Source organism: Cucumis sativus, chromosome 1 (genome assembly GCF_000004075.3).
Source record: "Cucumis sativus cultivar 9930 chromosome 1, Cucumber_9930_V3, whole genome shotgun sequence".
Lineage (NCBI taxonomy): Eukaryota > Viridiplantae > Streptophyta > Magnoliopsida > Cucurbitales > Cucurbitaceae > Cucumis > Cucumis sativus.
In genome coordinates this window covers 3,508,768-3,523,577 of record NC_026655.2, presented here as the reverse complement: position 1 = coordinate 3,523,577, position 14,810 = coordinate 3,508,768, and the positions used below count along the sequence as shown (strand labels likewise).

The following is a 14,810-nucleotide window of genomic DNA, read 5'->3' as shown; positions in this document are numbered from 1 at the left end:
GTCAAGTGTCGACGCTTATTTCATGTCTTTTTCTCCATGTTTATTTACTTTGCGGAATCAAATTTCATGTCTATTATTATTTTACACGTGAAGGATTGGAAATGTTATCCAGATACTACTTGACAAAACCATGTCTTTTAGGGAATCTCTTCTAACTCTGATGTGCTTATCTTAATTCTTTTTCAAATATGACAAACATTTTCTAAACATCTCTACAATGAAATAATATCATTTACTTTTGGTTTCAATCAAAAGATCTTATATTGTTGGAGATATTAGTCTTTGCTTATAAAGGATATCTTCTCTTTAAGTAGCTAGACAGTACACTTTTCTTGATAAAAAGTTTAATGTCTTATCAAGTAAATTTCTACTATGGCACGCGATTAAAACAATAAATTTTCCGTAGAATTTTGAATCTTTATCCTATTCTCAACTTGGTGTTGAAACTGCAAATGGGAATTAAGATGGTTATCCCAAGCTTTGATTGTTTTCTCTTTTTTGGTTTGGAAGACATTTACGTAATGAAATAAATATTGAATTAGGTTGAAGCAAATTTAGCAAGATGAAGAAGAAACGCTTCCAAAATCTCTCTGAATTGACCAAGAGCATGGATTCCATGTGTCATTTTCCATATTTGACAGCCTTTTTGTTTGGTATAAAAAATGGACCTAAAGAACCAAACTTTCACATTTCACTTTGACATGGCTAAAGACACAGGCATTCCAACTGTGGACCTTTCTGTTTTCTCCGCACAAAATGAAACTGAAGCCAAAAAGAAGGCCTTTGAAACCATATACCAAGCTTGTTCTAGCTATGGCTTCTTCCAAATTGTAAATCATGGAGTCCCCATTGAGTTTCTTGAAGAAGCTTTGGAACTGTCAAGAACTTTTTTCCATTACCCTGATGATATAAAACTCAAATATAGCTCCAAGCCAGGAGCACCTCTTCTTGCTGGTTTCAACAAGCAGAAGAAAAATTGTGTCGACAAGAATGAATATGTTCTTGTGTTTCCTCCTGGATCTAACTACAATATTTACCCTCAAGAGCCACCACAGTTCAAGTAAGTTTTCCTTTTGCATCCCTTTGATTTTTAAGTAAAAGTTCTCTTTTATGACTTTTACTTGAACAGGATCTGTTCTATATGTTGTACAATTCTAAGGAGACAAAAGTAAAAGTTTCATGTTAAAAGCCTTTTGATTCATGACATTGAAATTGTTTATAGGGAACTGTTGGAGGAAATGTTCAAGAAACTAAGCAAGGTTTGCTTGCTTCTAGAGAGCATTGTCAATGAAAGTTTGGGGCTTCCTCCTGATTTTCTGAAACAATACAACAATGACAGAAGCTGGGATTTCATGACAACTCTTTACTACTTCTCTGCAACTGAAGAAGGTGAAAATGGACTCACTCACCATGAAGATGGAAACTGTATTACTTTGGTATTCCAAGATGATACTGGGGGCCTTCAAGTAAGGAAAGATGGGGAATGGATTCCAGTGGTTCCTGTTGAAGGAGCCATAGTAGTCAACATTGGAGATGTAATTCAGGTAAAAAAATTTCAAACTTTATTCTGAATCGTGGTCTGCTTTTGGATGTCTGATATCAAGTGGGGTTTTGGTGTAATTAGGTGCTGAGCAACAAGAAATTCAAGAGTGCAACACATAGAGTTGTGAGACAAAAGGGAAAAGAGAGATTTTCTTATGCATTCTTCCATAATTTGCATGGAGACAAATGGGTTGAGCCATTGCCACAGTTCACTGAAGAAATTGGAGAGAAACCAAAATACAAAGGATTTCAGTTCAAAGATTACCAAGCCTTGAGATTGAAGAACAAAACTCATCCACCTTCTAGAGTGGAAGATGAGATTCGTATCACACATTATGAGATCAGTTGATATATATATATATATATATATATATATAACCGAACCACAGGGAAAAAGAAATGTAGTACAAATTTAGCTAAGTGCTTTTGCTGTGTCTGTTTCTTTCTTTTACTGTCTTGTGTACTTGGGGAAGTCCTTTACTTCGTTTTGGAATGTTCTTATTTGGTCATCCTACATTATGTTCTCTCTTTGTATCACGATTGTATGAAGAGAGAAAAATAAAATGTTCAAATTGTTACATCTTTCACCCTGCATTCCTTAGATACACCTCTTCCTTACGTTCACAAAAGATGACACTTCACCTACCACTTCCTTACATTCACAAAAGATGACACTTCACCTCTTTACTTCAAACTAGAAACAATCACTCATACCAATCTGTTCGCATTCTTCAAAGATCATTCATTTCCTTCAATAGTTTTACATGATCTAGATTTGTCTTTTTCTTATTTATCTAAACCCAAAACTTTTTCTCTAGAGCACACCAAGACTTATTGTAACTTAGACCCCTTTTTTCAACAATCAAACACCAAGATGATCAAGTAGAGAACTTGGGTCTATCTAGTTAGTTTTTAAATGAATTGATTTAAATAAATTCTTGTAAATGACAAAATTGTCGAAGATATTTATAAATTTAGAAAAATTTCAAAATCTATAACAATAATATTAATTTGTAGACACCCATTGAAGAAGCACATCTATGAGTCTATCAATGATATCATTCTTCTAACATAAATGGGAGAAATTTTACTGTATTTTGTAAATGTTTTAATTCGTTTTGTTAAATTTGAAAACAACTTATCTAAAAAAAAATTTTAAGATAAAAACATTTAGAAAAAAAATAACTCATGACAACCATTTTTTTTGCATAATGCGAATATAACAAAATTAGTGATATCATACGACTATCAAAAGGCTATTAGATAGTTGTTCATTTGTAATTTAGACAATGTAATGATATAAATCCTATTATCATAATTTTCTTTTTTATTTTTACTAGCTCTAGATAAAAAACGAACATGGGATGAATTTGTTAAAAAAGAAAAAAAGAAAAGGGAAAATTTAGAATAAATAAAAAATAAAAGTATAATCTTTTGTCATAATCCCAAACTCCCAAACATGAAAAACAAAGGCAAATTGGCACCAAAACAAATCCCCATAAAAAAAATTGGAACGATGGATAGTCATTAGATTTATTTATTTAACTATATATATATATTATGAATTTGACGTTAAATACAAAGTGTGAAGGGTCAAGTGTCACAATAACAATAATAAATTAACATCATAATTTATATATATAGAGAGAGTCTACTAGTTGGTAATATGCAAGTGGTGTGTATAATTATTTTTTTTTCTTGCAAGTGCCATATATCATATATATAAATTTAGATGATCCAAAGCCATCAGAAAACATAGGAATGAATTAATTAAAATGGTGAATAAAGAAGAAATAACGATCCCCACAGCTGATCTTTCTCCATTTTTGAAAGAATTAGATCAAGGATCATATTCATACGATGATGATGATGATGATCAAAAGAAGAAGAAGGCAGCTGCAATTGAAATAATTGGAAAAGCTTGTTCTGAGTTTGGTTTTTTTCAAGTAGTGAACCATGGTGTTCCACTTCACCTTATGCAAAAAGCACTTTTGTTATCAAATCAGTTTTTTGGATACCCTTTGGATCGTAAACTTCAGGCAAGCCCTCTCCCCGGAGCTCCTATGCCGGCTGGTTATGGCCGCCAGCCGGACCACTCTCCTGATAAAAATGAATTCTTTATGATGTTTCCTCCTCATTCAACCTTCAATGTCTTCCCTTCCCATCCTCAAGGCTTTAGGTTTTAATTTCTTCTCTCTTAGCTTTTACTTTTACTCTCTCTTTTGCTATATATTATATCCGTAATTGTATGTTTTCATTCAGACTCATCAATTTTATATATACTCTCCATATTTCATAATCATTATATTCTCTTTGCTTTTTGGTTTTGATGTTTATGTTCATTTTCTCTAAATTTGTTATATCAGTAACAAACCTCTATAACTGATAGACTCTATATATACTATTACTGAATCATTCTTTTGTATGTAATTGCAGGGAAGTAGTGGAGGAGTTATTCTCGTGTTTTGTGAAGACAGCTTCAGTAATAGAAAATATTATAAACGAATGCTTAGGGCTTCCACCAAACTTCCTAAGTGAATACAATAACGACAGGAAATGGGATTTAATGTCGACATTCAGATATCCAAATGCAAGTGAGATTGAAAATGTTGGACTTAGAGAACATAAGGATGTGAATTTCATCACTTTGTTGTTTCAAGATGAAGTTGGAGGCCTTGAGGTTAAAACAGAAGATCATCAATGGATCCCAATTATTCCCAACCAAAATACTCTTGTTATCAACGTTGGAGATGTCATTCAGGTTTCCTTTACTTTCCATTTCCGTTCTATATTTCTATTCACAATAATTTATATGATTATGTGTTTGTTGTTGTGAGTAAGACAATATAATTAAAATTCATATACATATGTGGGTAAGGTATTGAGCAACGATAGGTATAAGAGCGCAAGCCATCGGGTGGTGAGACAGGAAGGGAGAGAGCGTCATTCTTATGCATTTTTCTACAACATTGGAGGAGACAAACTGGTGCAGCCATTGCCACATTTCACTACCCACATTGACCAACCACCAAACTACAAATCTTTCATCTACAAGGAGTACCTTCAATTAAGATTGAGAAACAAAACTCACCCTCCCTCTAACCCTCAAGATATCATCAACATTTCTTACTATTCTACTACCTAAATTATTCTCCATAGTTAGTTAACTATCTTATTGTAATTCCTACTGTGTTTCAATTATAATCACTAGCTTATATATATATATATACACACACATATTGTGTGTGGGGTAAGTGTCTGAATTATGAAAAGATAAATTTACATTGAAAATGATGGTAAAAGGGGAATATATGAACCCTACTCGCATACATCTTTGTGAATTACATTCATGAAAAAGTTTGAAAGGGTAAGAGAGAAATTAAAGAAAGAGATAGAGACAGCACTTTTGAATGGAGCAGCCTTTTCTTTTTTATTGACAATTTATCATAAATCAACCACTTCAAGTAAAACCTGAATCTCACTTTATATTTCAACTAAGTTTTGTCTACTAAGACTTTCAACAAACAAGGAAAAAAAAAAGTAATTTAAGTTATAGTAGAAGGGAAATGGGTCTCATTTAGATAAGGTGGAAGGAAAAAAATCCTCAAATTCCCAACATAGATGCAGAGAAGAAAAAGGAAAAGGGCAAACCAAATCGTTGAAAATGCGACTAAACCCGTCCTCATCCTATATATTGGCTCGATAAAAGAGGACAACGTGAAAATTTTGTCTAAAACAAATAATATCATACAATTAATATGAGAATATGTCTAAAGATTCATTGTTCCTAACAAAAATGATAAGTTAACATTGAATTTGACCCACACAATAGAAGAAGAATCAAACTCACTACGTTTTTTTTCTGGTTGATTATATGTTCTATTAATTCTTTAAAGTTTTTTTTAGCATAAGAAATTTATGTAAGTAGGAACATGAACATGACGTTAAGAAAAGAGAATTATACTACATGTCAATTACTATATTATTTGACTACGTGTATTTGTTGAGAGTATCAAAGTAATTTTGACCTGAAGTTGAGAGCCCCACCCCTTGGGCACCATTGTCTTTATAAATTACATCATAAAAAGCCCCATTTCACGTGGACTCTGAACCAATGGGGCTGTACAACCCACAATAATAGCAACCCTATAATTCACTTCATTTCTTTCTTTTCTTTTATTCTTTTTCTTTTTCTTTCAAACCCCATTATATATATGTGTGTATAATATTACTCCCCATTCCAAAACCAAACCCATTTTATTTATTTTCTCTCCAACTCCTCATCCTCACATTATTTGAGACCCACCAAATATTCAATTTAAGAGAGAGATTCGTTTTGAGTACTCATGGAAGGAAATGACCAACTTCACTATCACCAAAACCATCGCTCAAACGCTTCTTTCCCTCTTCAATTGCTAGAGAAGAAAGAATATGATCCTCAACCTCCTCTTGAGATCGTCTCTAAGAAGCCCTCCCCTAAGAGGACTTCTACTAAGGATCGCCACACCAAAGTCGATGGTCGAGGCCGACGCACCCGAATGCCTGCTCTTTGTGCTGCTAGAGTTTTTCAGCTCACTCGTGAGCTTGGCCACAAGTCCGATGGCGAAACGATCGAATGGCTTCTTCAGCAGGCTGAGCCTGCTGTTATCGCCGCAACGGGAACTGGAACCATACCGGCTAACTTCAACTCTCTTAATACGTCGTTAAGAAGATCGGCTACAAGCATTTCTTTACCATCTCAACTAAGATCCTCTTCTTATTATCACCCGGGAGGTAGGCTGAACACACCTTTTAAAATATCTATATATCATTCATTTCCATAACACATCCTTTCAAATGTTCATTTTAAGAAGTCCTCTTGGGTTTTTTTTCTCTTTCTAAATCTTTCCCATTAGAGTTAAATTTAAATTCTTTCCAATATTGAGTTGCAAGGTTAAGATGTTCTTGGTTTGTAGCTAAAAAAAAAAAAAAAAAAAGTCTCTAAGAAATAACCATTTGATTTTTAATTAGTTTGTTCTTTTTTCCAGTTTTCAAATCTTTACTTCAATATCGAAACATTTGTGAAGAGTAGGAATGAACAAATCTTATACACTTAATTTCAAAAATAAAACTACAGCATACCAATACCATTTGATTACTAGTTAGTTTTTGAAAACTAAGTCTATAAATATCATTAAGATCTACTATGTATTTTGTTGTATCTAAATTTCAAGAGTGTTTTTGAAAATCAAAACCAATTTTTGTGAAAACTAAAAAAATAAAGTAATTTTTTGAAACTTATTTCTTAAAATTGGCTGAAAATTTTAGCTGTTTATATATTATATAACAAAAATGAAAGCCATGAGTAATTAATTGTGGAAGAAAACAATTTCTAAAATCAAAATGGTTATACTAATTTATCAAATAGGACTAGATAAACAAAAGGGTATTTTTCCTTCCTCTCTCACTCAAGAATCAAGATCCATGAAAAACAAAAATGGGATCTTTATTTCACTAACAAATAATTAGAAAGAAAAATTAGGGCTAAGAAGATGAAGTATATAAAAAGAATGATGTCTCATGACCTTCCTTCATTTGGCTTACTATTATGTATTATTCCCATGAAATGATTGAGCTATATATATATATTATATAAACAAAGTGTGTAAATGCATAATTGAAAGGGAGAAGTTAATTAGGGCTAATGGAATATGATTAAAGTTGTTCAGTGATGGGATTCAACTCTGAAGCAATGAATAATATGGTTCAAATTACGACACAATTACCAAAAGAAGATCATCAGTACCATCTTCACCAATCCACCACCACCGGAGTAGTCCCCCCCACTACTATTCCGGCAAACTTTTGGATGCTTTCCGACCCCAACAACCAATTACTCGCCAGCGGAGTTGACCCTTTATGGAGGCTTCAGTCGGCTAATCAAGACGGCTCTTTATTCAGATCAGGACAACCCTCACCCTCCGGTGGCTTACGTTTGTCGAATAATATTCTCGGCGGCCCTGCTCCATTGACGCTCCTCCCAGGAAAGCCACTCTCTTTGGGACCCACTGCCGGAGCTGCACGACGTGGAAACTTGAACAACGATCATGATGATGATGATGATGATCATAATGGACACTTGAATATCTATGCCACCCAAAATCCACCGCATGGGGCAGCGCCGGACACCGGCGTCTCGTAATTATTATATGTTGGCTATTGGCTTTGCCTACTAATTAATTTCTTCATATATATATATATATATTATATATATATATATATAGTCTGAGACGTCATGAGGTTAGACAGACATATATCATTCTCTTCATCTCTTATAACAATCTTCCTATCAATATTATTTTTCAATTTATTGTTTTCATCTTCTCTTTTTACTATTACATGACACCACACACACACACACATATATATATACCAAAAAAGGAAAAAGAAAACTTTTAATAATCTCCATTATTTGTTTCTTAATCAACTTTTGGATACATGTTAAGTATGTGTTAATTTTTTCATGATCAATTAAATCAATCAACCATGCTTAGATTAAGTTACCTTCTTGTTGTCACATAAATATTAGATTTAGAATGAAGATGTTTCATTTTTGTTCATGCAGTACTCTTGGTCAAAACTTGTTTTTAATTTAGTTCTTGGTGCATAAAATCTCCCTAAGTTTTTGAGTCATTCTTTTTTCTAATAGTAAATTGTATTAATTAATTGAAACTCGACATATACTCAAAGTTAAATATTTCTTTAATGGTTAATAATTGTCTTTCTATAAAAATGAATTTAGCTAGTTAGAATGGATGGAAAATTAAGATGAGAATAAAATTATTACTGATATAGACAGTGTATTCACGGTCATCACTTAAGTATAATTAAGTCAATTGATTAGAATATATAATCTCAACAAAAGCAAAGTCGTCCAATTCCTTGATTGAAAAATAAATCAATTCATCACTTAAATCCAAAGTACATCATGTTACATCTTCATAAATATTTCTTTGACGTAAAATGCAACATATAATCATGCACTTTGGAATGCATATATTTCTCTTTTAAACACAAACAACTACTTAACTTCACCACATTTAATTCTATTATTGGTTTAGTCATAAATATGTTGTCCTTGATTGAGTTGTTAGAGTTTTGAATGTTTGCTACTTTCCCTCTTGTTCAACTCAAAAAAGAAAGCAACTTATTCCAAAAATACTTTAACCTTCGGTGGTATATCACCTTCATTTTAAAAGAATTAACGCATCTATACTAATTTGTTTAAATTAGTTAATTACTTCATTTAAGCAAATATGTCAATTTTAATTCTGATTTTGAAAGTTTTTTTTTTTTAAGTTTTTGGGATATCCAAATAATACTTATTCTAAACACAACCTTTGTATATATATATATATATATATATATTAAACTAGAGTTTGAATTTTAAGTTTAAAATGGCAAATTATATTTTTTTAAAAAGTAAAACATTTAGAAATAGGTCATGTTATTTCACTCAATCCAATTTTTAAAAGAGAAGTTTGTAAATATACTTAAAAAAAATAGTCGATATGACTCACATTTTCAAAATTGTAAAAATAGCATATTTGTCAAATTTAGAATATGAAAAAAAAATGCTATGAATGGTTTTTTTCTAATTTTTTTATATCTTTTAATACAATTATCCTTTTTAAAACTAATACATGTAATATTACAAGGTCAATACTTATACAAAGTATTTTCCAAATTAATAATTATACAAATTGTTTTAATGTAAAACATGTTATAAATAAACTTAATAATATTTTTATTCCCAACTAATATTTAGTAGACAAGTAGTTTCATGATGTGTAAATACAATATCAAACATATTTTATACAATTAAACAAATTAGAATCAAACTTTCAAATATGCAACCTTTCCTTAGCTATTATTTAAGTACTTAGTAATTTTCTAATTATACCATCGATTATTCAAAAACGTATTTAGTATACTTGTTTTAAAAGCAGTGTTGTTCAAATTTACAACTAAACACAAATTTTAAAATTATGTTAAATTGACAAAAAAAAGAAATATTTTTTTAAAATGATTAGAAGAAAACAAAACAAAAATATTTATTGTATTATAATTATGAATATGAAATTAGGTGTTGCGAAATGAAACTCTGTTTATTATCATTTAAAAGAGTTGAAGCTAACTCAATTTTGATCGGAGAGATAGAAGATCGAAAGTTGGGAGATTATATGCTTAAAACTAGTTTGTTCAAAGAAAGATAGGAATGAGGAGGGAGAGTCTTGAGAGATGTGATGATTGAATGGTAATGGTAATGAGCAGAGTAGTGTTCTAAATGGTTTATGATAGTTAATATGTTGAGCCATTCACTCCAATCTCCCAAACACTCTCCCTTTAGATTCGTTGCCATCTTTTTACTGCATCAATGATTCAAAAACTCTGTCTCTGAAAAAATGGTGGGATCGTCTTGTTGTGTCCACACCTTATCACTTGCAGGTTTTTCTCACCTGACTCTGTCCCCACTCTGTTTCCACTTCATTAACCAAATCAATTCTCTTAATCCGAATCGCTTCCTTCTCTGCTACCAGAGGACACCGTTATACTTTCAAGCTTCAACACGTTATTTTCTAAAGCTACGTGGACCCTTTTCAGTTTTCACGACAAATTTCTTTGCTTATTCTCTTCCTAACATCTCTCTGTCAGTTTCAGTACGATGATGATTCACTTCATTTAACCAATCTTCAATTCTATACCCTTTTTCATTCTGCTTCTCTTCTTAACTATCCTATCTTTGTATGTGTTACTATCTGATTAGACTTGTGATTTTGTTAATTACACCTTTTGATTTCCCTTCCACCGACTCCAACTTTCGATGCTATCCCTTGGAATTGATTCCTCTGCTTTTTTATCTTTTCTTACTTTCGATGACACTTGTTACTCTTTTTCGTTTAACACGCACACAGCTGCACCGCTTTTCGAGCTTGACATCTAGAGGAAGGATAAGAAAAGATAAAGTGAAGGATTTTGGAAGAACGAGCTCTTTTTCTCTTCGTTCTTTCGTTTTGGGATTCTGGGTTTTGAAGATAATTGATACATTGACCCAAAGATGGGATCTGGGGCTGGAAATTTCTTTAAAGTTGTTCTTAAAAACTTCGATGTTCTTGCTGGGTATCTCACCGACTCTCTATGTTGCTTTTTTTAGTTTGCTTTTTTAAAAGGAAAAAAAAAATCCCATAATGGGGAATTAGTTTGTTAATGCTCCCATATATTGATACATTGTCATTATTTGATTTGCAGCCCTGTTGTCGGTCTTGTCTATCCTCTGTAAGTTTCTTTTTCACTCTAATCCATCAAAATTTGTTGGTCAATTGGGCTGAATTCAATCGTTTTGAATATTGGTTTTGGGCTTTTTTTCATTTTTTTTTCTTTTTCTTGGTAGATATGCCTCAATCAGAGCCATAGAGACCAAATCTCAAGTCGATGATCAGCAATGGCTTACTTATTGGGTTTTACACTCCATGATTACTCTCTTCGAGCTGACCTTTGCCAAGGTTCTTGAATGGTAGGCGTTAATGGGGTTACTTCTTTTCCAATTGCTTTGAATTTGATCTGTTAACAGAAACTTTTCCATGGCAGGATTCCAATATGGCCTTATTTGAAGCTGGTTGTGCTGTGTTGGTTATCAGGCTTTAATGGAGCTTCGTATGTGTACGAGCATTACTTAAGACCTCTAATGGTGAACCAACAGAGAGTTAACGTTTGGTATGTTCCTAAAGGGAAGGATCCTTTGAACAAACGTGAGGACATTATCACTGCTGCGGAGAAGTACATTCAGGAACATGGAACTGGTGAACTTCAATACATGCTCGACAATGTGAGGATGAATATTTTTGTTACTTTGAGCTTCTCCCTTCAATTCACAAAGCTTATTTATTATGTTCTACTTCTACAGGCCGAAGTGCACAGGAGAAATAGTAGCAGTTATTATGGTTATGCAGATGACTATGGATATTGAAACTGATGCCACTCGAATTCAACTGACTACTTCGGATTAGAATAAGAGTGGAAATCAAACAAAGCTGAAAGTTTTCTCCTTTTTTGTGTTTTTTCTTTTTTGGGTCTGTGAAAAACTAGTCTCTGTTCATTGTTGTAGATGTTTTATCCAAATTTGTTCTGTTTTTTGGTCGTCTTTTTGTAATATCAAAGCAAATTCAAATAAACATGAAGAGAAAGTGTAGTCATTTATCGAAGTTCACTCAACACAATTAGATACATTAAGAAACTGCAACATTTTCTCAAACAATAAAAAAGAATTTAAGGAAAGCTGATGTTGAGCATCTGTTGTTATTACAAAACCCCAACGGTTGATATCCAGTTAACAATCTTGATCATTAGTACAGCACAGACAAGGATTATTTAGGTCTAAGAATTAAGAATTCTATGCATTAGATATCATTAAGTGATGGATGATGATGATGATGAGTGATAGCTGTGGAATTGCTTGGCAATGCTCCAGCTTTTTCTTGTTCAATCTACAGGCTCAAATTTGTTTGAAACTTCGAATTTACTCTTCATTTTCATTTTCAACGTCACTCCTATTCTGTGACTGGTATATGTACTCTTGCGCCTCAGTTAGTGCTGATTCCTTCGCGTCTGCTGCATACAAAATCATCTTGATTGCTGCTGTCATCTGCATCAGACGTACAATTATTAACCATACAATTATCGATGTACTCTTTGAAAGTTGATAGTTCTGACAAAGAATCGTTTTCTAGTCAATCATCCTGAAGGTTTTTCTCTATATCCATGGATTTCTTACCGGGAGATCTTCTAATTCAGACATCTGACAAAAGATTTCTATGTCCCTCAATTTTGCAAAATAAAAGTCTCTTTCTTTTTCCAAAAGATCTACAGACATTTTCAGCTCTGTAATCTGAACACAAGAAAAAAAATGCAACAAAAAGAGCAACAACTTGTAAGAAAGAGGGAGAGTCAAATGGAATATCAATTGGAGGAGAAAGGGAAGTAAAAAGTTGGAGCGGTCCTTGAGAACAAAGAATAAAGCAGAAATTATTTTGCATCCTACCTCCTTGGACAAAGCTTGGATTTCTGTCGAAGAATTTGTACCGCCTGTTACGCCATTCTTCCCTGGCTTGGATCCTGGTTTGATACAGCATCAAATAGCTTAATCAATGGCTGTTCTCAATGAAAAAAACTACTTGAACAAGATGAGTAAAGCTTTTACTTGGTTCAACTGAATCGCCAGAGCCATGGCTATGCATATTATGTGTTTGCAGTGATTTAGCAGCCTTCTGGCAACCCTTCATTGTGGCCCCACCCTTTCCTCCCTTACATCTTCGCTCCACGGGATTATAGTTCCTGTTGTGACATTCAAGAAAAAGTTGAGGACAAAATCGAAAGAAGACACTGTTTATAATCCAATACTCGAGAGGCAAATAAATAATGATAAATTTAGCATACTCATTCATTATGCCACCATTAACTGAATCACAGTAGCGTTTCAGCCATTGCAAGAATTCCAAGTTATCCAAAGGTCTACCTTTTACAAGCCTGTTGACTTCAATGTGCTGCCACAAATAACATCAGAGATTTCAGTATACCATTAAAGGAACGAACATCCGTTTAGCTAACAATCATGAGAAATAGGCTTTAAAAAAACACCATCCATTTCACTAAGCATGCTGAGATTTAGGCAGACCATTGGGTTACATACCTTTTCAATTTTCAACTTATTGAATACATCCTGAAGAACCTTGTAATTTTGGATCATATCGTACTCAGTTTTTGCATCAAAATTGACCTTTTACATGCATCCAAGGCGCAAGTCAGTATCATACAGTAGCAGTTAACAATTCTCCAATCCAAAGCAGATGACAATTGAAACTAGATGGATAAGAGATAACTAACCTTATGCATTGGGACAGCTCCTGGGTAGGTCATATCAATCATCTGACACTGCACAGCCCCGGAAGCAGCCTAGGCAGAACAACAAACATGGGAAAAGGGATACCGTCATACTGAGATAAGCATAATAACTTATAATGGTTGGAAAGAGAACAAGAAGAAAACCAGGATAGAGGGAAATGACTTCCATATAACTGAAAAAACGCTTATGGGTTGAACAAATGTAGCTGGACATAACAATATGAGAAAGCTATTCAAAGAATCTCTCATGTCGATAATCGCAGTATGAGCATATCGTAAACAGTTCGTTTGCTTTAATTTCTATTACTTAATCCAATTCCCGTAACTACTTCTAGTTACTATAGATTTTAAGATTTGTAAACTAAGATTAGAAAAAAACCGCTTGCCTTCCATGGTTCGAATGACATGCTTCAAATTGACAAGGAACTAGTCAATCCTCAACTTAAGAAGTAATTGGGTCCAAAATCACTAGAATGCAAAAGGATAATGTGAGATTTAACACAAAAAAATTATGAAAAATCCAAATCACTATCATATGGCATAGTTTGCCATTGCCTGTAAACCTCTATTTCCTCAACCAAAACCTGAAAGAAAGCAACTAAACAACATTCTTAGGAAATGTTTCAAGGTAAGAGCAAACATTAATTCCTTTTTTCCAAACATTTCTATAAAACAATGTCTATAATAACATTTCGCCATCATGAACAATGAATAATCACAAAGAAAAAGATGGAGAAATTAGAAAACACAACCTCCCTTTCTCCAAAAGGAAAGAGGGGACCGAAGAGAAACTCAAATGCACAAACAGAAAAAACCCATATCAGACATTACAATACAAACATTTCCCCAACAACAAAAAGTTGAAAAAGGGTATTTGAAAAAAAGAAAAGAAAGAAACCTCTTCAATGCGAGAGAGATTGAGTTGAAGGCAATTGTTGATCCATGTCAAAATTTCATTCCTACCGACAAAGTAAGCACTGTCCATCATTCCAATATTGGAAGCCATAGTTGAAAAGCAGTTCCCAGAAAACCCAAATCATAAGAAGGGGGAAAGAAACAAAAAATGGAGAAAGAGGGAAGAACAAAGAAATGTTAAAATAAACTGGAAACGAAGGACGGCATTAAGGAAGAGGCGGCTTATGGCCGGATATTAAGGGGGAAACGCTGCTTAGTTTAAACAAAATTTTAATCTTTTTTAAGAAAAGAAAAACAAAAAACAGAACATTTAAAAGATTTTTAACATATTCTTTCGAAACGGAAGGTGAAATTGAACGGTGGAGGGAATTCACTGTTCCTCACGCACCACAAATTAGCGTTAGACAAAACAAAAA

General features: G+C 33.1%; 5 protein-coding genes across 5 annotated transcripts; 4 read left to right on the top strand and 1 right to left on the bottom strand.

Annotated features, from left to right (window-relative positions):
- The first annotated feature begins 647 nt into the window (after positions 1-647).
- LOC101216299 (flavonol synthase/flavanone 3-hydroxylase) lies at positions 648-2,129 on the top strand. Its single transcript, XM_004137357.3, has 3 exons — positions 648-1,060; positions 1,223-1,544; positions 1,625-2,129. Exons 1-3 carry the CDS (start codon positions 663-665, stop codon positions 1,889-1,891), a joined length of 987 nt encoding a protein of 328 aa, XP_004137405.2. The 5' UTR covers positions 648-662; the 3' UTR covers positions 1,892-2,129.
- Positions 2,130-3,317: 1,188 nt separating this feature from the next.
- On the top strand, positions 3,318-4,687 carry LOC101218285 (gibberellin 2-beta-dioxygenase 2-like). Its single transcript, NM_001287478.1, is given in 3 exon segments — positions 3,318-3,721; positions 3,979-4,303; positions 4,421-4,687. Coding segments are annotated over 3 exon segments (996 nt in total).
- A 1,087-nt stretch (positions 4,688-5,774) lies between these two features.
- Positions 5,775-7,896, top strand: LOC101218047 (transcription factor TCP15). Its single transcript, XM_004137530.3, has 2 exons — positions 5,775-6,315; positions 7,251-7,896. Exons 1-2 carry the CDS (start codon positions 5,889-5,891, stop codon positions 7,721-7,723), a joined length of 900 nt encoding a protein of 299 aa, XP_004137578.1. The 5' UTR covers positions 5,775-5,888; the 3' UTR covers positions 7,724-7,896.
- A 1,945-nt stretch (positions 7,897-9,841) lies between these two features.
- LOC101216063 (HVA22-like protein a) lies at positions 9,842-11,783 on the top strand. Its single transcript, XM_004137356.3, has 5 exons — positions 9,842-10,701; positions 10,831-10,857; positions 10,973-11,095; positions 11,170-11,407; positions 11,486-11,783. The coding sequence occupies exons 1-5, from the start codon at positions 10,640-10,642 to the stop codon at positions 11,546-11,548; spliced, it is 513 nt and encodes a 170-aa protein (XP_004137404.1). The 5' UTR covers positions 9,842-10,639; the 3' UTR covers positions 11,549-11,783.
- Positions 11,784-11,803: 20 nt separating this feature from the next.
- LOC101215821 (microtubule-associated protein RP/EB family member 1B) lies at positions 11,804-14,798 on the bottom strand. Its single transcript, XM_004137355.3, has 8 exons — positions 14,378-14,798; positions 13,462-13,530; positions 13,268-13,354; positions 13,015-13,121; positions 12,779-12,912; positions 12,620-12,693; positions 12,353-12,466; positions 11,804-12,223 (listed from the first exon to the last, which is right to left on the bottom strand). The coding sequence occupies exons 1-8, from the start codon at positions 14,483-14,485 to the stop codon at positions 12,098-12,100; spliced, it is 819 nt and encodes a 272-aa protein (XP_004137403.1). The 5' UTR covers positions 14,486-14,798; the 3' UTR covers positions 11,804-12,097.
- Positions 14,799-14,810: the final 12 nt, after the last annotated feature.